We start from the raw sequence: 24,773 nt of genomic DNA on the forward strand, positions 1-24,773 counted from the left end.
AGGAGAGCTCTGCAATCTGGAACCTGTCTTGCCTGTTGGCCAGCATGGCATTTTTGGGGGCTTGAAATGCACCAGAGATTTACAGGAACCTTTGCTTCCATTCCCAGGCCTCCCACTGAGCCAGGCCAAGGAGATGGATCATCCCAGCAGTGCAGGTGTTATGAGGGACAAAGAGCTGAGAGACAGCTCTGGAAAGGTAAGGTATAAGGAGAGGGATGAGCAGACTTCCTTTCCAGTTTATGCCCAAAGTGTCACTGAAAATCATAATCTTCCACTCCTTGGGGGATGGGGATTCTCTTGGGAATTTATTTGACATCTCCAGGGCAATTGCTTGGCCATTTCCAGTGGTGCCACAGTCACTGGTTGGGAGATGGTGCTAAGGTCATGCCAGAAGCATTCTTTATGTGCAAAGGCTGTTTTAGAGAAGTTCTGAATGGCAGAGCAAGCTACACATCAGTGAACGTGGGCAAAGTGCATCTTTGGAAGTAGAGAAGCAACGATTCTGATGTTGAGTGCAAGCAAGGCTGCAAAATCAAATGGGAGAGTTTGATTTTTCCTGGTTACCTTTGTGGCTGTATCTCACAGCCCTCTCACTCTCAATTTTTCTGCTCATGAACATCAGTGCTTCTGCAACTTGTTTTCACAAGACTCCTCCTTTTGGTCTGCTGGTCTCAGAGACCAAGTCCTTGAGAGCTGAGGCCTTCAGAAGCCAGGAAGTGAGAAACAGCTGCAATTGCTGGCCATGAGTGTTAAGCAACAGCTCATTAGGCCTCCTTGCTGGGTATTGCACATGGTCTTTATTCTCCTGCCATGGCCTGTAGGAACTGAACTGCCTGCTCACTGTCATGTCAGCTCTTCATCTGTCTTGGAGCACTCCTATGAGTTTCATGCTTCAAGCAGGGCTTCCTGACATAGGTTGCAGTTGCAGCAGTGGAAGGTTGTGGCACTACAGTGTTCTACCTCACTGTGTGTAATTGCCAAGGTGAGGGCTGGAGACATTCCTCTGAAACTATTGGAATGTATATGGAGCTGCCTTGAAGCCTATGGCACTCTGTGGACTCTGTGCTCCTGATGAGGTGTTGTGTTTGCTTTGTGTGTTTCTGCTTCCAGTCTGTGATGTATTTCCATTGCACCTAGGTCCGTGATGCATTGGCAAAATTGGCTGAAAAGAATGTTGAGAGGAAGAAAATGGAGCTTTTGGAAAAGGAGATGAAGAGGAAGCAAAAGGAAACATCCTTGCAGCTTCTTTCTAAGGCAGTTGAGCCCAGGCATGCAGCTGGACCAAGTAAGTGGTGGCTACACATGTGGTGGTCCTTTTTGAGCACTTGCTTGCCCTTTGCACAATGTTGCAATCAGACTGGGGGGCTGTTCTGCTTGCATCTGAGTGGAAGCTTGCATAGGATTTAATTCTGTTTCCCAAAGAAAAATACAGAGGTATAAAGTGCCCATGGCCTCACTGAGTCAGTAAGAGAATATCAGCTTCCCACCTTCACCTCTAAATTCTTTCAGAGTAGAAAATTCTGTCTTGCAAAGTACACTGGGGCTTCAGACTGTCTCCTGGAGAGCAGTTTCCAGGGAAGGTGAGGCCAAAAGAATGCTTTTCAACCAGGCTGCAACCTGGAAGAAACAAAATTCACCTCCAGAGATCCTTCTCCTGCCGCTCCCTGCTGAGGAGCTGGCGCTGTAGAGCTGTGCTGAAGCCCCAGGCAGGGCTTCTGTTGTAGCCCCAGGAGCAAGCAGCGTTCCCGACTGAATCCCGGCTGAGGGGCTCTGCCTGCAGGGCTGTGAGCGCTGCCCGAGGGCGGCAGCAGGGCCCTCAGGAGGCAGCACTCAGCCCGAGGGCATCACGCAGGGCTATCTGCACTTTCTGTGGGAACTGCCCCTGCCTGCCTCTGGAACAGAGCAAAAGCAAAGCAATACTGGGTTTTTCTTGGTTCTCAGGGGAAGCATCACTGCAGTTTGCTTTTAAGCTAGAAGAGGGTAGATTTAGATTAGATATTAGGGAGATTTTTTTTTAATGGAGGGGATGAAAAGCTGGCAGGATTTGCCGAGAGAAGCTGTTGTTGGTCTATCCTTAGGGTGTTCAATGCCAGTTTTCATGGGGCTCTGAGGAACCTAGATCTAGATGAAGATGTCCCTGCTCACAGGGGTTGGACTAGATGGTGGTTAGAGGTGCCTTCCAACCCGAACTCTCTAGGATTCTGTGATTCTGTGATCACTGTCCCATGTTAGTGTGCCATTGTTATACTTGAAGTTCTTTGGGATAACAAAGAGATGTTACCAAGCTCCAGCAAGTTTTCTGGCCTTTTCCATCGTCGCCCGGTCCAGCACCCTCCACTTACAAGCTGCTCTCTGGTCCCTGCAGCCTTTAGCCTACCACCTATCCATGGCACAGCTCCTAGGCTGCAGAGGAAACTCCCTGGTAGTGCCATGAAGAAAACGGGCGTGAGGAAGCAGGACAACATTCCCTTACTGCCCAGTACACCCACCCTCCATGGGGATGGCAGCTTCCCACACAGCTCCTCAGGTAAGTCTGCTCCCTGGCAGCATTTTCCTGCAGGGGTTTGTCCTTGCACAAGGAGCACAAACTGCCTCCGGCCTCAGCCAGCACAGCCGGGATCTTGGGTCCATAGTCTGTCCTGAGAATGAACAGCAAATCTAGTTTTGAGTTACTCCAAAAGTTGATAGTCTAGAATATTTGAAGTCAATGGAAACAGAGGTGCTGTGAGGTGGGAAGGGTCAGGTATGGCTGTTCCCTGGTTGTTGCTCCATGGGGATTGAGCCAGGCCCAGCAGGGCTGGGTTGTTCAGGCTTGGCTTGGTGCTGTCACAAGGCAGCTGCAGGTCTTTCCTCAGGGAGGTGCAGAGTGGCCCTGTCCTCATGGCTGGGGGAAATCAGGGTGCTGAGACAAGAGAGGCCCCTGAGGGGTTCCCTCCTGGGCTGGCCAGTGCTGCTGTGGGCACTGTCTCACAGGGAGTGGGAGCTCTGCGGCCTCAGGAAGCTGCCGCTGGCTGTGGCACCTGTGGCACTTGGGAGCTGGTGCCGTGGGGGCAATTGTCAGGTTCAGCCTGGAGCTGTGGCCAGCTGGGGGAGGCTGGGAGCAAGCAAGGAGCCCCAGGATCCAGGCAGCAGGGAAGTCTCTGAGCCAGTGGCAGTGTGTGCCACACGGAGCCCTGGCTGGGAGATGGGGCTGCAGGCCGCGCCATGGCGGGTGCCTCGCCCGGGGCTGCAGCAGCGCCCATGGCCGACCCTCTCCTTACAGTGACCCCGCAGACGGCCACTGGTGCCAAGCGGCGAGAGGAGCCGCTCTGTGGGCGTGGGCAGAAGGACAGAGCATTTTCAGACCCACAGCAGTCCTTGCAGGAGGCACTCTCCATGCTGGGCAGCGATGACTGGTAAGAAAGGCCCCGCCGTTCCCTCTGTGTCCCTCGGAGCGTTAAGGTCGTTCAGAAGCGTGTCTTGCTCGTGCCTCGGAGACCCGAGAGCCCAGAGGGCCAAAGGGCACTGGTGAAAGCCCTGCAGAGCAGGGAGAGCATAAAGATTGGAGAGCAGCCTTTTCTTGGCCTTGCTCTGCAGCAGTGCTGCAGCTGCAGCAGGTCCGTGCTGTTTCTCGCTTTGCCTGCTGCTCCATGGAGCTGCAAAGGAAATGTGGAGGGAAGAGAGAAAGCTGTGGGATGAGATCATCTGCTGGCTGAAGGCAGAAGCAGGATGGCAGCAGTTTTGAGTGTAGAGATTTGGGTGCCTTGGGCCACTGGCCCAGTGGGACTGAGTAAGATTCCTCTCTGCTCCCACTGCTGTCAGCAATGGCAGGGACTTGTGCATGTGAGTCCCAGAAGCAGCTCCAGGGAGCTCCTCTTTTTGAGAAATGGACTGAGTTGTTGTGATTTCAAGTCCCTCAGCCTGCTATTATTTGAAGGCCTCATAGCAGAAGAGAAAGAAAAAGAAATAAAATCCTCTAGGAATCTTGCACTTTGGGAATTCAACTTTTCCTTCTCACTGCTTCATATGGGCCTGAGATGTTTTGTCAACACTCACAACGTGTCCCAAAATTCTACGCAGACAGAAGGAGGCCCAGAGGTGATAACCCTACAAATGTGAGGTGATATTGGTTGTCTTTTTGATGTCTGGGTTAGCATCCACTCATTGGTGGATGCTTCATTCTCACAGGGATAAACATGCAAAATCAGCAACAATGCATCTCCTTTGCTTTGCCCTTTCTCTTGTGCTTTCTCTTCCCCATTTCTCTTTGGTGCCCTGTGAGGTGCAGAGAGCTTCTGCAGGTGTGGGGGGTCCTGATGACACTCAGGGTGCCCGTGGGATCAGTCAGCAGCCCTGTGCTGCAGCCCTGATGCCTCACATACCTTCCTGAGGCTGAGGGCCTGCACAAAGCAAGTGCTGAGAGCTGGAGTTGTTTGCACCTTTTAAATAACATGTTGCTGTTGTGGGGCTTGTTTTAGGTAGGAGTGTTGTGGGAAAAGCCAGAGTTTCAACAGTTCTCGCCCAGGAGTGGAATCTTAATTTTCTGGGATGACATCCTGCTGCATTTTTGGGGAATGGGTGAGGTGGAGTGGAGTGGGTGACACACAGGCCTAGACTTTCGAGCGGAAACTCAGCTCCAGAGTGGCAGTGCAGACTCTCAGGGCTGCACTGCTTGCTGGGGCTGACAAAGAAGGAAAATACTGTCCCAGTAACAGCCCAATGGGACTGTGTCTCAGGGACAGCTACAGGGAGGTGACAAGAACCAGCAGCATGGCCCGGCCTCACAGCTCTAGGAAGCAGTGACAGAGGGACTTAATAGCAGAGATTTTCAGAAAGGCACACATGAAGACTCTGAAAGCCCTTGCTTTGCCTCTTGGATTTGTGTATGCTTTTGACAGCCACAGCATCCTGTGGCAATGTGTTCCATGATTTCATTAAGTGCTCCTTGAAAAGCACCTCCCATGCTTTGACTGAGCTGCCAGCCTGGTCATTTCAGAGGGTGCTGCCTAGTTCTTGGGTAGAGAGAAAAATCAGTCTTTTTGGTACTTGTCTTTCAGGGAACTGAAAAAGAAGGGACTCTTCAACATCCCACGCCTGGCTGAGTCCCATCCAGAAGTCCTGCTCGGTCGACTTCGTGAGATTTGCTTGGCAGCTACCAGCGAGGTGAGAACATTGTTCTGAATTGTCCCCCATCCTTCATACACAGCTTGTAGAGTAGATATGTGCTTGTTCATCTCCATGTGTGCTCAGGGACTGCCTTATTTCTGGTTTTTCATTTCTTCTATTTCTAATGTCTGTCAGCTATCTGTAGGCTCTGTGTGTATGTGCAGCTGTATTTACTGGCAGGTTGGGTATCTGGCACTTGTCTTTGAGTGTGGTGCCATTATAATGCAAGGCAGAAATGGAGACACTAATGACATTATATGCCAGAGTCCCAATCTCTGCCCAAGCTGTCATTGAACACTGCAATGAGTCTGTAGATCTGAGCCTGTGTTTTCTGTTTGCTGTCTGAGTGCTTCAACTACAGGTGTTGCTTTTTTGAACAGGAGCACCTGACTGGTTTATCTTTATGACTTGTGCCTTTATGGTTTGAAAGCAACCCATTCTATACTTTGCTGCTTTGTTTTTCAAATCAAAGGGCCTATAATCAAAGCAGTTGATATTATAGAAGGGTTAAGTAGAACACTTTAGTGAAACATATGTTTTTATGCCTGCAGTAAGCAGGTGTGAGGCCAGAAATTGGTGCCAGAGTAAGTGCCTTTCTGTGCTTGGGCTCTTCTGCTCTTCCTGTGCTTTTATGTTGCTCTATACACAGTGGGACATGCTGTGATTTCCTGGGAGTTTTGTCTAAGGAAACTGGTTTACTTTTGAAGGTGATTCTTATGTTTCCCCTCATGTCTTCCCCAGGTGACCAACCTCCGGTCCAAGGTGTCCTGCTCAGCAATCGTCACTCTGGGAGAGCTCTTTGCCATCTTGAAGAAGGACATGGACTCCGAGGCAGATGGGGTTGCTGCGGTCCTTCTCCCCATGGTGTGGAACTCCCCAGAGTTTATTCAGAAGGCAGCCTGTCAGAGCCTGGGGATGATGGTAGAGAACGTGACTCCTGCCCGAGCAATGACTGTTCTCATGGACAGGGGAGTCAAGTAGGTTCTTCTTCTTTTAGTGATGTTCTTCACCTTCCAGTGTGTGGGTGGGGGAAGGGATCTGAGAGAGAGAATGGGAATGCTGGGGAGGGAAGGGTCCTGTATCCAGCATCTTCTATGGACTCAGGGTTGATCGATTCTCTGATCAACCTCATTTCTTTCCGCTTGTCACCTATTTCTGCCCTCCTGCAGCCCATTAGGCCACAGAGTCACAGAACTGTAGAATAGGGGAAGTTGGATGGGTCCCATCAGGACCATCCAGTCCAGCTCCTGGCCTTGCACAGAACAACCCAAGGCTCACAGCGTGTGCCTGAGACTGTTGTCCAAATGCTTCTTCAACTCTGTCAGGCTTGCTGCTGTGAGCACTGCCCTGGGGAGCCTGTTGCAGGGCCGGAGCACCCTCTGGGTGAAAAACTTTTTCCTGACATCCAAACTAAAGCTCCTCTGACTCAGCTTCCTGCTGCTTCCTGGAGTTCTCCCAGTCTGTCAGAGTTTCCTAGACGTGGTGAATGGAGGGGAAGTGAAAATGCCTGCAAAGGCTAAGGGTAGAGCCTTGTGCTTTTGTGGGAAGAGGGACAATTGCAATTGCAGCTGTGAGCACTGTTGGTATTTTGCAGTGCTAAGCACAGAGGCCCTGGGGAAAACCAGGTATCCTCATGATGCCATTAACCTGAGAAATAAGGAGGGTCCTTGCTGGAGTGTGGAGCACATGGGGGAGAATGTGCTGGGTGTGGCACAGCCTGCACAGCAGGTGCAGCTGCTGCCAAAGGGAGTCTTCTATGAGTGTCCTGCCTTCGAGCTCTGCTTTCTATTCAAAATGATGTTTCATGTTAGCCTTGAGATGATGATTCACTTTCCAGGCACCTTCACAGGCCGAGGCCTATGGGACAGCTGAAGCAAATGCTGCCCTAAGTGTTGGTGCTGGGCCTGATAGTTCCCAAGAGACAGTCTCTAGATCAGGACAACCTTGATAAACTGACTGCCACCATTTCCTCAGCTTGGCAATAGGGGAAAACACTCAGATGTATCCCTTGCCAAGCTTTACAAAAGAAACAGGCTGCATTGCTGGATATTCTGCAACTTCACGGCCCACAGCGTGTTTTCCCTGCATTTGTTTCTTTCCAGAGGTCTGCAGATTTGGGGATGAATGGGTGGAAAGAGCCTCATCCTGCTGCAGCTCTGTGTACTGGGTGCCCTCTGATGGGTCAACATGAATTGTCCTTAATTTCTAAATAATTCATATGTGATCTATTACTTAATCTTTTCCTGAGTATATTTTGGGAAAGAGTATCAGCTAGTGCAGGGAGACTGAATTCTTCCCTCTTCTGTGCAGGCAGTCCTTCTGTACAGTGCTAGCTTAGTGTTTCTCCAAGGACAGAACCTTCTGCAGGTGTTGGAAGGTGCAGGGAGAGCCCAGGCTCCTTCCCCCAGCAAGGCCAGGGATCACACTCTGGCCAAGGCCTGTGCTGCTGCTGCTCCTTGTCCCTGTGCCCCAGGGTTTGCTCTCTCCTTCCCAGGAGCCGCTACGTCCAGGTGCGGAAGTGTGCGGCCGAACTGCTCCTGTCCTTGATGGAGAAAATGGGAGTCACCAAGCTCGCAGGCACCCCCAGGGCTGAGGCTGGCACACGTGGCAGGGACACTGGCTCAGGACTGTCACAAGGACACAAGGTAATGATCTTCATTTCACCTCCAAAACCAGGAAAAGCGTTTTGTGTTTGGCTTTAAAGGTAAAACCACAAAAGAGTGGAAAGGAAAGGAAATAATGAGTGACATCACTGTGTGGCTACGGGGCATAGAATCATGGAATATGCTGAGTTGGAAGGGACCCATGTGGGTCATCCAGTCCAGCTCCTGGCCATGTGCAGGACAGCCCAAGAGTCACTCCATGTGCCTGAGAGCATTGTCCAAACGCTTCTTGAGCCCTGTCAGGCTTGGTGCTGTGGCTGCTGCTCTGGGTTTCCTGGGGAAATGACTGTACTGGGTAACCTGAGGCTGGCCAGCAAGAAGGAGCATTGCCAACTTCCAGTGACATGAAGGATTCTTTACTGAGATGAAAAGAGCTCAGATTAGCCAGTCCAACAGTTCTGATTGGCCTTAGGTGCACAAGGAAAGCCAAAGCGTTGGCTAATGTTCATCACTGAAGGATCCCAAACATCTGTTTCTCATTAACTTAAGACTTCCCTAGAAATATTTCAGAGGTCTTCAGCCAATGTATTCAGTCTTTCTAAGCCTGGAATGCTGTTATCTGTGGCTCAGTGACCTCCAAATTCCTTCTTGAAGAAAACCATAGTTTCCTGGCAGCAAAATCACCCCAAACCATCAAAATCCCCTTACTTTGATGATGAAATTCCCATTAATAGCTGCCAAGAACACCAGAGCAACTAGCTGCCCCTGTACATCCACATAGTATAGAATAATCAAAAGCAAGCATGAGGTGAGAAAGGTAAATTACTGTGCAATGGCAGCAGGACACTGCTAACAGGCTCTGACAACAAAGCAGATGTGTTTTGCTTGTTCCCTGGGATCCTTTGATCCCACAGAAGCACACCCTCAGTTTCAGAGAGAAATGGTATTTTTCTCTTGCCCCACATTCTCCTCTTGCCCCTTGTGTTCAGCTACAGCACTGTGCAGTGTCATGTGAGGTAAATCTCCCTCTTTGCTGAGTAGGTAATGGCTTCTCATGCAAGGATTGCACCTGATGAGTTTAAGGCATCAGCCTCTTCTGTTAACACTCTTCCTTTGTTCATTTTCTATTGTTTCCTTCCTTCCTTAGGCATTATGGACAGGAGATGGTGAAGATGTTGCTGAATAATCAAAAATTTAAAAAGCTTTTGGAGCAATCCCTTTCCCCACATGACCTGGAAGATATTCTGACCAGAATTAAGAAGAAGGTAAGTGCTTGGCAGGAGAAATGTCTCCTTTGTGCAAGTATTGCCACTGCTAATACGAGATCAAACATACCTGATGTGTCTTTATCTCATTCCACTTCTGCTGATTCATTTTGCTCCTGGGAATGAGCTGTTAATCCTCAGTCTGTTCATCTGCAGACCACAAAGGAACTGCTATTATTAGGGGGAAAGTGGGGTTTTGAATACTTTGAATATCGGTCAGAAGGAGGAAAGGGAAAGAGGAGAAAATGGGTTTACACTCACATGTATGCCCCCACCACACTCTCCCTACTCTGCCCCAGTAATGCAACTAAGTGAGAATAGTGCTTCTGAACATAAGAGAGTCTTTGCAAAAGAGACTGGAAGTAGTAGTGCCAAGGAAATTTCCAAATATACAAAAGATGTCCAAGTCAATCCTAGTTACTGCAATTGCTGTCTGTCTTTTGGGAATACTGCCCTGCTGTTAAGCCCTGTGGATCTGGAAGAAGCTTGGTCAATTCAGCTGCATCCAGTGGAAAACCATTTGTTTGTTTGGGGGGATTTTATTCTTTCCATCTACATTACAGAAGGGAGTGTGCCTTGGTGCAGGAGCAGGGAGAGTAAGCCTTGAACCAAATCAACTTCCAACACAATGGGTCAACCCCCAAAGAGTCCAATTTTTTCTGCTGCTTCCTTTAAGACCACTCATTGCCTGTCAGTTTGCATTATTCCCATTTATGCTCAAGACTAATGAATTTGGGATTTTAGACTGCTGCTCAGTGTGGTAGCACCCATAACCTGCCTTGGGCTATTGAAACCAGAGAGTTGGCATCACTGAATCTCTGGTCTGTCTCTTTCTGTACGTTAGGAAATGTTTCCCTAAGCCTTGGTAGTAGTGATCCTGGTTCTAACTTGTGTTTTAAAGAGGGACTTTCCTATGTTATATTCTGAAGATTCAGGGGGTTTCTTTATGTCTTTGTAGGGGATGGGAAACCAGAAGGGTGAATGCCCCTCTGTCAAGGAGCCAGTGGAGAAGAGGAACGACAGCCCGAAGAAGCCCCAGGCCACATTGCCCCCTATCAAACGGTACTGAGCACTTTTGTCAGATGTGACAAAGCACATGAGAAGCTTTACATGCCTCTTCCTCAGACAAATCTTTCTGCTGGAAATGACCAGTGCCAGAGATTGTTTCCCTTCCCTACAAATCCCCTAGGATAAAAATTGTCAACTTCTGCATTCTACTTCTTGACAATCGAGTGCAGTGGCAAGGGCAGTGTTGTGGAGGCTAGGAAAGGGCCAAGTCTCTGCTGCCTGACTTGAGACAAGTAAATTCAACCAGGGTTCTTTTTTCATCCAAGTGGAGTCTTTTTTAGATGGGTGTTTTAACAAGATGTCCCAGTCTAGAAGCAGGATGCCAATTCCCTAAACAAGCAGTTCCCATCCATGTGGTTTGGCCTGGCTGATTCATGGTTTTCTTACCCTCAAACAGTACCAAGTTTGAGTAGTAAGGAGCAAGGCAATTCCTGAGCCATTTTTGTCAACAGGTGTCTCAGTGTGGACTTTTTGTCTTGCTATTCCTGTCCTTCATATAGTTTGCTTGATGGACAGTGTGTTTGGTTTATTTCCCCCTGTGCTGCAATCAGCATTTAAGAGAGGGATTTGGTCCTTGCTGTCTTTCCATGCCAGTGGCAGAGTTACTTGTACCTCTTCTCCTCAGATACCAGAGGGGGTTTATTGAGCTCTGTCCTGCTCAGCGGTGGCAGGAAAATGACCACATGCCTCAGTAGCATGGCTAGCATCTTCCTGTGCTCATGGAAGAGACAGGTTGATCCAAGAGGATTATTCCCAGAGGGTTTGTTAAGCTGTGCATCTAATCTCTAGGGAAGCAAATGAAATGTGAGTGTAGTTCAGGCCTGTCTGGCTTCTGTTTCTATGTCTTTTCCTGCTTTTCTGGATGCTTCAGATATGCCCCTGTTCACCTGTTCAGATGCATCTGAGCTAATTTCCCATGTTGTCATGCCTGGTGTAGAGATACTTCTTTAAAGTGATGAGTTTCCTTATTATAAGACACACTCATCCCATATGAGGAGGCATTTAAACTTGGAAGTAGTGTGTCCCCACAAAGCCATGTGTGCCTTGGAAGGCATCTGAAGATAGATCAGATGCATCTCATCCTTGGTTTTCCTGAGTGAGCAGTGGTGAGAATGTCACTTGCAGATTGTCTCCCATCATGACTGTCACGAGGTCCAAGTTGTCCTTCAGAGCCTCATGATTTTCTAGCTTGAAATCACATCATTAGGAAAGCTCCTCAGGATGTTTTGCTCACAATTAACTGAAGGTCTTACCAGCAACAGGTCCTAATTTGGTTTTGTTTTGCAGGGTGAAGTCTGCCCCTGGTGGACGCCTCCTCCACCGTCCAAAAGCCCAGGTCACGTTACCTGCAACTGTGGAAGGAAGGGAGTCACTCCAGAAGCTTTACCATCTCCTGGAAGCCAAGGAGTTTCAGACACGCATGGAAGGAGTGGCACTCCTCCTAGATCTGTGCAAAAGCAGCCCCCAGCTGATCTCCAGTAACATTGTCCAAGTATGTAGGGTATCTTCATGGTTCCTTTCCTTTAGCTGCTTTCCCAAGCCTGTAGAAGTGAAGTGAATTCAGTGTGTCTTGGCACTACATCCTGGCTGTTTGGGACAGGCTGGTCCCTCTTACCCAGACAAATGTAATTGAGGTCCAGGCTTCAGGACAAGTTCTTTCAGTCCAGCTGTATTTGTCTGGCAGGTGCCTATTGCTGCTGTTCATCAGATGATGGCAGAATGTTCTGCTGGTGTAACTGCTGCTTTCTCCTGCTCCCAGTTGGGTTAAGTGAAGGGAATCCAGCCATTGAAAGCATGGCTATTATTCCCTAGACAAAAAATAGGTTGGCATGGGGAAGAGAAGTATCAGGCTGGGTTGGTTTAAACAAAATGTTTTTAAAAGGATACTTCCGTAAACTCCATCTTGTCTTGCACAGGCACAACTCTGGCTACTCATGTCCATCCTCATCCCTATTCCTCTTGGTAAAGATGGTGCTCACCCTTCTTGGGGGGCCATTTTTTCTCTTTGGAAAAAGAGGAAAACAGCTAAGGACAGATCCATCCTTTCTCCTCCCAGGAGCAGCTTTTTCCCTTTTTCCAGAAAATGGTGCCTGATGCTGTGGCTGTCAAGGGACTGAGCCTGCTCTAATGAGAGCTTACAGCACATTACATTTCAGAAATCTACCTGTTAGTTAGAGCAATGGTCTGGATCCTGGAAGAGTTGACCAGAGGCCTGCCCTTCTCCAGACACAGGTTCTGATTCAGACAAAATAAAACTTAGATCTCCTCCCGCTACAGTTTTGGCAAAATCATAACTGCCCTCAGTACTTGAGGTAACTGTATAGAAAAATGGGCATGGTAAATATTGGCGTCCATACTTCAAAAGTAAAGGTAGACTGTTGAATCAATAAATGGAATTGATCTAATGATCTATAGGTGGAGAGAAATGCCATAGGAACATTTCTGTCCCCAGCCAAAACTCTTAAAAACAGATGAAAATCTTTCAAGCAGCATCAGGTTGTGAAACCATTCCTGTGAGTGGCCCACAGGAAAACAGTGAAATTGTGCAAGCAAGTGCTGACCTGACAGAAGGGATCACTTTCATCTTTTATATTGCTGAGTGCCCATTTCTGCATCCCCTCTTCAGACAAGGTAATTTTAATCCAGCTTTCATGTTGTTTGTTCTCCTCACAGATTTTTGATCATTTTGTCCTGAGAATAAATGACACCCATAAGAAAGTGAAGCAGCAGGCGCTGGAGGTGCTGGCAGAAATGCTTGGACTCCTGGAAGATGCCCTGAACCCGGTGCTGATCCGTTTGGTGGAGGGAATAACAAAGAACCTCAACTCAAAGGATCCCGGGGTTCATGCCGCAGCTGTGAACGCACTGGACCAATCTGTTGTTCATTTAGGTAAGGCTGGGCCCTGGCATGGACTCTCCTCAGCTGTGTCTCTGTCTGTCCCACACAAGAGAGTGCTGAGTGCCTTGGGAGCTGTTGTTGTCTGTGGAAGGCTGCAGCTGACACCCACCAGAAGCTGTGCAGGTGCAGTCCTTATGCACCATCCCCAACAGGCTGGAATGTGCAGCAGCATTTCCCAACAGTCCCAGGCTCCCTTGGCTCTGTGCCGCTGGTCTGAAGAGCAAGTCCTGGACTCCAGCTTTGCTACAGTTCAGGGGCAAAGGGGTTTTGGAGTTTGCTTGGGCCCCGTCTGACTTCCCAAATGAACAGCTTTGCTGTTGGCATGAAGGGACACTGGCTCATCAGAGCTTCTGCAGAGCAGCCACCTGGAAGGCTCTACATTAGAGGCATTAGCTGCCTATTTCCACCTTTCTTCATTGTCTTCTTTTTCCAAAGGGGAACTTGTGATTGACCGAGTTCATTTCTTTAGAACAAACGGATCTAAGTCTCCAGCTGTCAATGATGCCTTGTTCCACTTGTTGTTTTGGATGGGGCAAGATGGCAATAGCAAATACCTGCCCAGGCAAGGGCTGCTGTAAATTCCTCTGCCACACAGATTATGTCAGCTCTGAAAATGCCTGAAAAATGGAGTGTTGAAGAGTCAGGTCTTCAGGGGCAGTTTTCGACTTTCTCCACCTCAGCTGCTCTGTGAAGTCATGAACTGCCTGACTCAGTGCCTTTCTGTGTCCCAAGTATGGGCTTCTTCCTTTTTGCTCTGGCATGCAAAACCTTTGCACTGCTTCCATGTGACTGGACTCTTGAGGTCCCTGATGTGAAATGTTTTAACGCAGCTCCTGGTCCAGCAGACAACTTTGGATTTACAAATGTGAAAGGAGAGCTTTTCTTTTGGAATTTTAAACCCTGCCAAGAAGGCTGGAAGGAAAGAAGAAAAGGATTAAAAAATCAGCAGAAATTGACTTTATTGTAAAAAATGGGGTTGCCCCTGCCCTTTCCCTCCGCACTGTGCTTTCTCCTATGCCCTCAGAAGAGTGAGCAGAAACGTGTGTTTCACTTGTAGATGAAGTGTCACTGATGAAAGAGCTCAGCCACCAATGGAGCCAACTGAGTGGTGAAGCTCTGCTGGAAGTCACGGAGTGTATCACAGGTATGGCCTCCCCTTCTAAGCCAAGAGGTCTCTGAGGGAGTATTGACAGGGAATGCCTGTGGACAGACAGCAGAGTAGCTCCTCCACATCAGGAGGTGCTGAGCTTGTCCCTCCTGCCCAATAGCCAAGGCAGGTGTATTTGGCAGGCTTTCCCTGGCTGCTGCAGAGCTGTGCAGCATCTGAGATGGGGGCAGCGCTCGGCCTCGGGGCTGAGCTCTCACTGGGGCTCTTCTCAAGTTCCACAGTGACCAATGTCTTTGATTGCATTTAAACTCTAATGAAGTGCCATTTTCAAATGGGTGCCATAACCCTTTTCCTGCTTAGCAGAATTGGTTTTGGGTGCATTCAGGAGCTGTTTGAATCTTGATGACTGCTGGTGGATTAATAGCATAGAGAAAATGAAGTCTCTTCCACCACAGAATAATAAATAGCTACTACATAACATTTTGACTGATCAGAAAATTAGACTGGTCTCCTGAGCATTTCAGGTTTTGATCTCTCAGCCAAATCTGCCATGCAAGGAGCCTGTTGGTAGTAAATTTTTGTTTGTGTTTGATATAGTTCAGTTCAGAAAATGAGCAGAGAGCAGATTCCAGGGACAATGTGAGGAAACACTTGTGTTCTGGCTAAATTTCAGTCCCCTGTGTAGCCTTTTTCTCTCTCTATGCCTCTATTTCAGTGCATATTGTAAGAAAAAATGCCACTAGCATTGAGAGGGGAAATGCCATTAAAATGTGGAGATGCCCAAATGCCAGGGCAATGGGGTCTGGGTGATTCTCTAAGACTCCCTGAGGTGTGAAAGAGCTCTTTGTTGGCTGCCACAAAAGCATTCTGCCAAAGACACCAGCTAGGCACTGATGTTTCTCATCCAGCTGTCAAGCAGCACCCATCTCTGGTGGGCTGGAGTTTTGAAGTGTGTTCTAATACTGCCCTTTGCTGTGTGCCACGGAGCAAAGGGAAGAGCCAGATGAGACCTCTGGCCCTTGACATCAAAGTTACAAAAATGGAATCATCCCTTTTATTAGAAATCTCTCAATTGCCTCTCTTGGGTGCATTTGCAAATCTTCCATGTGGGTTTAGACAACTTGTTAATGGAAATAGAAGGCAATTTGACATTTTATTCATTGTTCATGCAGAAACAAATAGTGAAATGATTTAGTAAAGGTACAAAGTCTACCGCAGATACAAGGCTCTGGTTGGAGAAATCAGTCCTGAGGGTTTGGTGGCTCTGTTTCAAGGATGATCAGCTGCATTGCCTGTTTCTGGGTCATGGGGCTCTGAGTGCTATTTCACTGCTCTTGGCCAGAGAGGCTTGCCAGAAGCAAAAGCAGAGGTGGATCCTTGTTTGCATTGAGGCTGGTGGGTAAGGAGCTGTGTCTCTGTCCCGGCAGTGCTGGTGGAATGGGTCCATGCCAGGAGCCCTGAAGTGGTGCAGCGCTACGCCCTGCCCGTGCTCTGGTGCTGCCTGGAGAACAAGGCGCTGCCTGTGCGAAGCGCCAACGTCTGCGCTGTGGTCACCAAGCTTGCCTGTGCCCTCTGCGAGGTGATGGGCACCCAGCTGATAAAGTGTGCTGAGAGCAAGCCTCCACATGTGCAGGAAAACCTCTCCAGCCTCTTGGGCTGGTGAAGGTTTCATGTTCTCCAGAAAGCTGAGTGCTGAGTTGGACACCTCCGGATGGGACTTTTCAGCTGTGCCAGAAATGACAAAATACTAAGGAAGGGTGTGCATCTGGCCCTGCTCTCTCCATCGCCCTTCCTAGTCATGGCATGGGGGGCCTGAAGGAACTCCAGACTGAGGGCAAGGTGAAGACCAAGGATGGCTCAGCCTCCCAAAAAGGTAAGCAGGGAGCAGGGCCACTCTCTCTTGGGAGGAAGGGTCTTGTGTCAGCCCAGAGAGGCTGTGCACATTGGCAGGGAAAAGCTGTGGCCTGCATGTGCCCCCTGCAAGGAGCTGTGCTGCTGGCAGTGCCCCTGGAGCTGAAGGGCTGCTGAGCTGTGGGGCAGGGAGAGGAGCAGGAGGGTGCATGTGCAGCTGAGGCATTCCTGGAGAGCCCAGGGCTCTGGGCTCCCTGCTGTCCCAGGGCAGCCCAGAGGCCAGGCTGTGCCTGTGGTAGCTCTGGGGAAGTGGCTCAGGGATTTCTCCTGGCCTGCATCAAGTGTCTGCCAGCAGGAGCATGTTTGCCTGTGCAGCTGTTTAGAAGCTTCCAGTAAATGTGTCCCATGAAATATGGAGCTTCAGATGCTTTAGGTTTGTATTGCAGGCTCGGATACATTTTGTGTCTCCACTTTGCAGGCCTGACTGGATCCAGTATGTTCCCAAGAGGTTTTGTCTGGTGCTTTCCGATGTTCCCTTATCCACCAAATCCTCGCCTCCAGCCCAGAAGAGCTGTCTTTCCTTGAAGATCAGGAAGAGGCCGCCGACTGACCGAAGAGTGTTCCACCAATAGGATTTATGTTTTAGGCTTCATAGTTACAACTGTACATATGTTATTTAGATGTAGTAATTTATTTATGTACATTTATAAATATCTTTTTATTTATTATTATTTATTATTTATTTCTTCTTATTATTTGTTATTGTTAATTTATTATTTATTCTATTTAATTTTTAAAATTATTATTATTATATGTAGTTTTGAATAAATGTGTTTTGATTGTATCTTTAAATTTTGATGACATCATTTTAATGGTATATATTTTATTTTTTATGATTTTAAAAAACTAACAAAAAAAATAAAATTTAAATAAACCAGAGGAGATTGTGACACCAGGACCTGCTAGCCTAGAGGTTATGGGAGTGCAACTCACTCAATGTGCCAGTGTCTCACCACGTGCTTTCCTCTCTGGGCCTCTCCTCTTCTTCTTTTGCCACGTTTTCCTTGTGTTATTTGTGCTGCTGTTTTTAATGTGTCATTACAATAGGGGCACACAGTGACATGTTTGGGGGACCATGGACCCAGAAGATCCTGTCTAGTCAACAATTTTCTACCTGGATGTGTTCTGTGCTCACCAAAGGCCTGAGCAAAGAAACAAAGTGTGCCCAAATGGCAAAGCTTTGCTCCTTGGCAATCTCACACAGATCTAGCTCACAGGTGTCTTCAATCAGTTTCATAGGCAAGAAGAGGTTGTGCATTTCACCACGAAATGATGCACTGCTTTGCAAAAGTCATCTATAGGTATATTTACCCAGGACAGCAGTCCAACTGTTTTGTTTGCAACTTTGTTTGCAGAACAAGAGTGGACTGTGAGGCCAATAACAAGTGACAAGGGTTCCTCAAATCTACACCCCAATCTGGGTTCCATTCAGCCCAGTGCTGAGACATCATTTGTTCCCATGGAGCAGTGCTTGCCAGGGTAATGAATTCCTGCATAGCTGGAACAAGTAATTCTGGATTCAGCTCCAGCTCTTGGTGGGCTGCATGATCATTGACAATGCTCCCTATTGTCCTTGGTTACAGTATAAAGATGTATTCTATTCCCATCCTCAAGAGCTGTTGAAACCAGGAGTGGCATTGTTCTTTTCCTTATCTCCTGTTAATGGGCCCATCAATGCCTTTCCCCATGACTCAGAGGTAATTCCCTCTGGGAGCCATTTCTGTCTCATGGACCCACCCCATGACTCATGAAATGATAACAGCCCATTGTGAGATGCTGTGCCCAGCAGGGAGGAACTAAGCATCCCCACCTGGATATAATCTGGAGTTTGGGCCAGAACAAGCAGCCTTTCCACTGGATTCCCAGATGAATGGCCACCTTTTCCACTGGGTCTTCAGTGGAAGACTACACCCTTCTCCAGGATCACATCTGCCACTCCAGGAAGAGTGCAGCCACCAATCCAACTGGACTGCTACCAACACCCTGACCAAGAGGGTGTCAGCTTGTATTCTGTCAGTGCTTTTTCTTTTGTATTATTGCATGTAATTTGGATGGCGTTCTTTTGTTTTGTTTTGTTTTTTATTTTTTCCTTTTTCTAATAAATTGTATTTCTGACTTGGAGTCTCTCGCTGGTTTTGCTTTCAAACCAGAACACCTATCCAGAAATTATTTTGCAGTTTTCTTTCATAATCATTTATGAAGCTTTTAAACTTCACATTTCAATTTGCTTTGCCTTAAGGAAAACCACTTCTGGTCCCAGTGCATACTGTAACCTTTTGCCAGCAAAGTCCTCATGGTTGCCAGCTTCTGATGTTGCAGAAGAAACTGCATGTGAATGTGTTAATTAGGTTTTCTGATGGAAAAACTCTATGTCACATGGCTGCATGTATTTGCTTAGCTATGGGTCTAGTCCTGGCCTAGTAAAGCCCAGGCAGGGGGGCATGTTTCAGGGAAAACTGCTTCATGAGCTTATGGGGTTGGCATCAGCAGGAGATTGAATGTGTCCTTTGGGGATTTCTCTAGAGACAAAATTAGCTCCCAGTTCTATGCTGCAATATTCTTGTATATCGTTCAAAAATATCCTAGAAAAGGCAGTGAAACTTCACATCTCCTTTCACAGCCACTGTTGGAGGAGGGGCATTCTTGTCCCTCCTCAAAGCCATTGCTCTTGCACACCAGAAACATGAACATCCACAAACAGCCATGATGCATGGTCCTCCTGCTGCTGCTTCAGAGCTCTGGGGAGTGCAGAGCTGGGTATTACCAATGGGAACACTTGATGAGCATTTCATGCTCCTTCAAGATATCCAGATCTCAGGGCTTTTAGTCTCAAAGCAGCCACTGTCCTGGCTCTAGGGAAGAACATAAATGGGAAACAGCGACTGCCAGCCTTGCAGGGGAGTGGGGATAAACCTGGAGTGTGTGTGTCAAAAGAGGAATGGGAAGAGTGTAATTCCAAAGCCAAAGCTTCCTTAGGAGAGCAGGATCAGTTCTTTACTGCATGCTTGCATGAAAATCATTTGGGACCTCCTTTTTGTATCTCATGCAGAAAAAGGGGGCTTAATAATACCATGCTACTTAAAAACCCATTGGGATGTAGCTCTGTGGTGGTTCACAATGAAGCAGACTGCCTGCTTTGTCTCTGCCAGCCCTGGTGATCATGCAAGGGACTGTAGTATATCCCATGCCTGTTTTGCCTCCAAGCAAAGCTTGGTTTTGCTGATTAGTTGTGCAATAAATACAAGAGTAATAAAATGGACAATTAAATTGGTCATTTTGGAGGATATGCTCACGCTTTCACACATCAGTCCTGCACCTCTTGCTCCCAGGGCTTGTCACTCATCATGAAATATTTTAATTAAAAAACTCAAATCCCATGTTACATCTGAATAAAATTGCATCAGATCATCAAGAATTCTGGTGGTGGCAGGAACAAGACAAAAGCCTTCTGCCTCTCACTTTAGGCTGTCCTGGATTTCTGCAGCCCTTTGTGAAAGCTGTTGGCGGCAGCGTGTTTGTAGTTGTTTTTGTGACCATAATGAGAGATATGTGGAACAGTCTGCCAGGCTCTCCTGGCAGAAATCTGTTTGTCCAAGCCCAGGGACACGGTGCCGGCAGAAGGGGAGCGGCCCCGCTCCCAGCCGAGAGTCTGTGAGCTGAGCCACACCGGGGAGAAAAGACACCGAGGGGCTCCAGCCCAGCTGCTTCACCTGCCGCGGCTGCTCCACGGAGCTCTGCCATTGGGAGAAAGTCGTCGCTGGACAAGCCACTGAACGTTCATCTGCTGCTGGAACTACTCCGTGATAGCTCCTGTTCTTCCTGAGGGAGAACCCAGCGCCATCTCGGAACGCGTGTCCTGGGGGGATTTTCCTCTGGCATTTTGGGTCTTTGTTCCAGTGGGGGGACGGTGAGGTCTTACAGTTTGATATCTAGAAATCACTGGCCTTTTTTCTTGCTTTGTAGGCATGCTGTTTGTTAATAAACTGTTGGTTTCTTTCCACTTTCATCTATTAGTATTACTTTCCTATTGCTGGAAGGGGATTGTTGGAACACATTAGAGGAGACGACTTATTGCAGAGTGTCCTGTTTTAGGTTGTCTCCAACTGTGTGAGACAGATGGCTTCACACAGGAGCATCCCCAAAGCTGCTGAGGGGAAGGCACAGAGGGAGACAAACCCAGTATCTCTGAGGGAAATTCCTTGACACCAAAGCAACCTGAGTCATCAAACAGCTGACCTGACATTTTGAGACATGGGCCAAAGGGGAAACCTTTCAGGGTGTTTGGTCCAGGCTGGGTTATGCTCAAGGCAAAGGTGTGACAGGGCACTTGGCTCCTTCTCTCCTCATTGTGTCCGGCACACACAGGAGCCCAGAGCTCCTGCAGAAACCATCACAGCACTCAGTGGGAGCAACTTGTGTCCAGTGCTCACACAGAGCTGTGGTGTCCAGCACTGCACCTCATTGGGATGAGGAAGTGTTCCAGTCCTCTTGGAAGGAGCTAAGGAGCTTTGGCCTTCAGATCAGCTCCTTCTCAGCTCTTGATTTGCTGCCCTGGCTGAGCTGCTGCTTGTGGCAACACTTGTTTCACAGCTGACAGGCCTGCTCTGCTGGCCAGCAGCCATTGCAGGAGCTCGTGCTGGTGACATTGAACCTTTCAGATCTTCCTAAGGAAAGCTCAGGGCAGAACTTGTCAAAAGAGCATTGCCTGGGCGATGCCTTTGACATGAAATCTCTCCACTGTGCCACACACAGTAAATATTTGAGGAAGAAGTAAATATTTGTGCAGAAAACTACAGGAGCACTGCTTATGAGCTGTGTGTCTAACCTAAGTGACCTTGCCACCAAGAACTTAGAAAAGAGGGGAGACATGGAATCAGTAGCACAAGGATCTGCGTTGTGATTCTCTCACAGGCCTGAGGACACGGCCCACTTCCACTGGGCCATGGCTTTTTCCCCTCCATCAAAACTTGGTGCTTCAGATTGTGGTGGTGAATGGGCCCGGCCTTGTCCGGCCCCACGGTGATCTGGGAAACGCTTGTCAGGCCTGGGCCTTGCTGAACAGCCCCTGGGCTCAGCTCCTGCTGAGCTTATCAGGGACACGGAGTGCTGCCAGGAACTTGTGCTGTCTAACGAGCTCCTGGGGTGTCCTGGGAACAGCCTTGGAAACCACTTTTCTTGCCTGAATGGCACGGCATCCTTCTTCTCCTGCTTTCCAAGACAGGCTGCTGCCCCACAGTGCGGCCATGAGGAAGCATTTTATGGCCGAGGCCCACTCTCTTGTGGCCCCTAAAGAGCGCTCCAAAGGAGGCCCTTGGAGCTCTCCTGGACCACAGTGGCTGCCAGCAGCAACCTCCCTCTGAGTGGGGCCTCTCAGGAGCAGCGAGCTCTCAAGTTTGCTGCACTGTCAGGATCACCGATCAGCAATGGATCCTGGGCCAAGAGCCCCACTCCTGGTGGCTCCAGTTTAACCACTGTTAAGCTGGAGTGCTGTTAAGCTTTTAGGCCATATTCCTTTTTAGCCTTGCCCTTTCTGTCCCTTTGTCAAAAGCACCTAAACACACACACACACATACACACACACACACACAGAATTCTCAGAATGTTTCTTATTTGATTGACTGAATTTTGTTTTTTGCTATTTTTTTCCTTGTTGTGCTCTAACCAACTAGTAAGTAATAGTGTGAATGTTGCCAATGAATTTCATGGGCTGTTGCTTAATATTCAATCTGTTTTTTACTGAAGCTTGCCTGGGAATTTTTAAGCAATCTCAGATACTTGTTTGTAACAAGCCTTGGGAGCATGAGGCACAGGGTTGACAGTGGAAAGCAGGAGAGTCATTCCAAATGGACGAGTTTAACTGTCCATTTTATTGCTCTTCTATTTCTTTCACTCTACTAAGCCAAGCCAAGCTTTTCTTGGAGGCAGAATGTGTGTGGGATGCACTACGGCATTGTCCCATAGCTCTGGGCTGAATGGCACCCAGGCTGGAGTGTAAATAGATTTGAGGAACCCTTGTCACTTGTTATTGGCCTCACAGTCCACTCATCCTTCTGCAAACAACTTGCAAACAACACAGCTGGACTTCTGTCCTGGATAATTTTACCTACAGATGACTTTTCCAAAGCAGTGCCCCATTTCCCAGTGAAATACACAACCTCTCCTTACCTATGAAATTGTGATTGAAGACACCTGTGAGCCAGATCTGTTTGAGATTGCAAAAGATCAAAGCTTTGTTTCTTTCCTCAGGACTTTGGTGAGGACAGAACTCATTCAGGTAGAAAACTTTTGACTTGACAGGATCCTTTGGATCCATTGTCCCACAGATATATCAATGTGTGGCCCTGTTGTAATGCCAAGTAAGAAAGAGCAGTGCAAATGGCACAAAGAAAACATGGCAAAAGAGGAAGAGGAGATGCGCAGTGAGGAAAGGACGTGGCAAGACACTGGCACATCAAGTGAGCTGCACTCCTATAACCCTTAGGCCAGCAGGTCATGGTTGCACATTCTCCTTTTGGTTTATTTAAAGTTAATTTCTTTATTTATTTTTTAATCATCAAAATAAATGATATACAATTAAAAAGATGTCATCAAAATTTGAAGATACAATCAAAATATTTATTCAAAATTACATCGAAATATCAGAATATAAATCCATCTGTAACTATGAAGCCCAACACATAAATCCTATTCTTGTGACACTCTTCAGACTGGCAGCAGCTTCTTCCTGAGCTTGGAGGAAAGAGAGCTCTTCTGGATGGGAGGCAAGGAGAACATTGGAAGTGTCCAGAGAAAACTTCTTGATAAGACTGAAGCCAGTCAGATCTGCAAAGGGGAGACACAAAGTATAACAGAGGCTGCAATGCAAACCTAAAGCATCTGAAGCTCCGTATTTCATGGGACACATTTACTGGAAGCTTCTAAACAGCTGCACAGGGAACATGCTCCTGCTGGCAGACACTTGAGGCAGGCCAGGAGAAATCCCTGAGCCACTTCCCCAGAGCTACCACAGGCACAGCCTGGCCTCTGGGCTGCCCTGGGACAGCAGGGAGCCCAGAGCCCTGTGCTCTCCAGGAATGCCTCAGCTGCACATGCACCCTCCTGCTCCTCTCCCTGCCCCACAGCTCAGCAGCCCTACAGCTCCAGGGGCACTGCCAGCAGCACAGCTCCTTGCAGGGGGCACATGCAGGCCACAGCTGTTCCCTGCCAATGTGCACAGCCTCTCTGGGCTGACACAAGACCCTTCCTCCCAACAGGGAGCGGCCCAGCTGCCACCTCACCTCTGTGTGAGGCTGAGCCATGTTCACCTAACACCCTTCCTTAGGCATCCACAGCTCCTCTGGGCAACTTGTTCCCAGTGCCTCACCTGCCTCACTGTAGAGAATTTCTTCCAAGAAAATCGCTTAGAGGATAAAAATGTTTCTGTAAATACATCAGCAACAAATGGGGGGCTAAGGAGAATCTCTGTCTTTTCCTGGAAGTTGGGGAAACATGGAACAAAGGTTGAGGAAAAGACTGAAGAACTGAATGCACTCTTCCCTGGTAAAAACTGTCAGGATGGCTGGGCCCAGGGAGTGGTGGAATTCAGTGGAATTAAATCCAGCTGGTGCCTGGTCACAAGTGGTGTTCCCCAGGGCTCAGCACTGGGGCCAGTTGTGATTCACATCTTTGTCAATGATGTGGAGGGGAGGATCAAGGGCACCTCAGGCAGTTTACAGACGATGCCAAGCTGGGTGGGAGTGTTGATCTGCTGGAGGGCAGGAAGTCTCTGCAGAGAGATCTGGACAGGCTGGATCATGGGCTGAGGCCACTTGCATGAGGTTGAACAAGGTGAAGTGCCCCGTCCTGCCCTTGGGCCACAGCAGCCCCATGGAAGGCCACAGGCTGGGGGCAGAGTGGCTGGAAAGCCGCCCAGCAGAAGAGGACCTGGGGGTGCTGGTTGGCAGTGGCTGAAGGTGAGCCAGGTGTGCCCAGGTGGCCAAGAAGGCCAATGGCATCCTGTCCTGGGTCATGCTTTAGTGGTGGCCTTGGCAGTGTCAGGGGTCTCAGGTTATTGGAAGGACTCGATGATCCTAAAGGTCTTTTCCAATGGAAACAGTTCTGCAATTCACACCTCCGTTTGTGCTTTTGAAGGATGCAGTCCCAAACAGACCTGCATTTGTGTTTTTAAGGGATTTAGCATTGACCTCTCCTTGAAAGTAATAGGAATCAGGCATTAAATGCTCTCAAAACACTTTTATTCCTTGATCTTAAGCTGTATACTTGAATTGAGGTGCTTTTGTACAGGAAGGTTGGACAAATGGGATCAATGCAGGCAATTTAGCTGCAAGGGCACTTGTTTAATCTGCCTTTCTGCTTCCTTTCCCCATGGGTGGCAGATTTGGGAGTATTTCCTTGTGCTTTGACTTCTCGTTCAGACTTGTTCATGGATGTGTTGTAAAATCTTTGCTACCCTTTGTAGTGAAAAATGCTTTCAGACTGGTGGGAATTACTAGAGACAAGGCTTACAAAGCAGTGCCCAGTATGATTAGCCCAGTGTCCCTGCTTCAATCCAGGTATGCTTGTATTAAAAAGGAACTAACTGTTCTAACTGCCCTGCCCCATCCTGTTTTTAAAATTTTTTGTAGCACTTGGGGCAAGTCCTGTGTGCCATTCCAACTCTTTGTTATCAAATGTGTGAAGTGATGTTGCTGCTGAAGCAGCAGGCTGGGTTCAGTGGGAACAAGCCCAAAGCACTGGGTCCCACAGCAGTGGGCACAGTGGGAGAGTTGCCTCTG

The 24,773-nt window shown here is 48.3% G+C and overlaps 1 protein-coding gene across 1 annotated transcript in view; it reads left to right on the forward strand.

Annotated features, from left to right (window-relative positions):
* The first annotated feature begins 3,204 nt into the window (after positions 1 to 3,204).
* The window catches only part of LOC143693667 (TOG array regulator of axonemal microtubules protein 2-like), a 33,358-nt gene continuing 11,789 nt past the window's right edge, over positions 3,205 to 24,773 (forward strand). Inside the window, exons 1-10 of the mRNA XM_077176326.1 lie at positions 3,205 to 3,395; positions 5,037 to 5,142; positions 5,887 to 6,122; positions 7,640 to 7,790; positions 9,972 to 10,075; positions 11,369 to 11,573; positions 12,755 to 12,971; positions 14,038 to 14,124; positions 15,516 to 15,747; positions 15,885 to 15,961. Coding sequence (XP_077032441.1) covers positions 3,205 to 3,395; positions 5,037 to 5,142; positions 5,887 to 6,122; positions 7,640 to 7,790; positions 9,972 to 10,075; positions 11,369 to 11,573; positions 12,755 to 12,971; positions 14,038 to 14,124; positions 15,516 to 15,747; positions 15,885 to 15,961 — 1,606 coding nt within the window. The remainder of the gene's footprint in view (positions 3,396 to 5,036; positions 5,143 to 5,886; positions 6,123 to 7,639; positions 7,791 to 9,971; positions 10,076 to 11,368; positions 11,574 to 12,754; positions 12,972 to 14,037; positions 14,125 to 15,515; positions 15,748 to 15,884; positions 15,962 to 24,773) is intronic.

This window comes from Agelaius phoeniceus, chromosome 3 (genome assembly GCF_051311805.1).
Source record: "Agelaius phoeniceus isolate bAgePho1 chromosome 3, bAgePho1.hap1, whole genome shotgun sequence".
Taxonomy (NCBI): Eukaryota; Metazoa; Chordata; class Aves; order Passeriformes; family Icteridae; genus Agelaius; species Agelaius phoeniceus.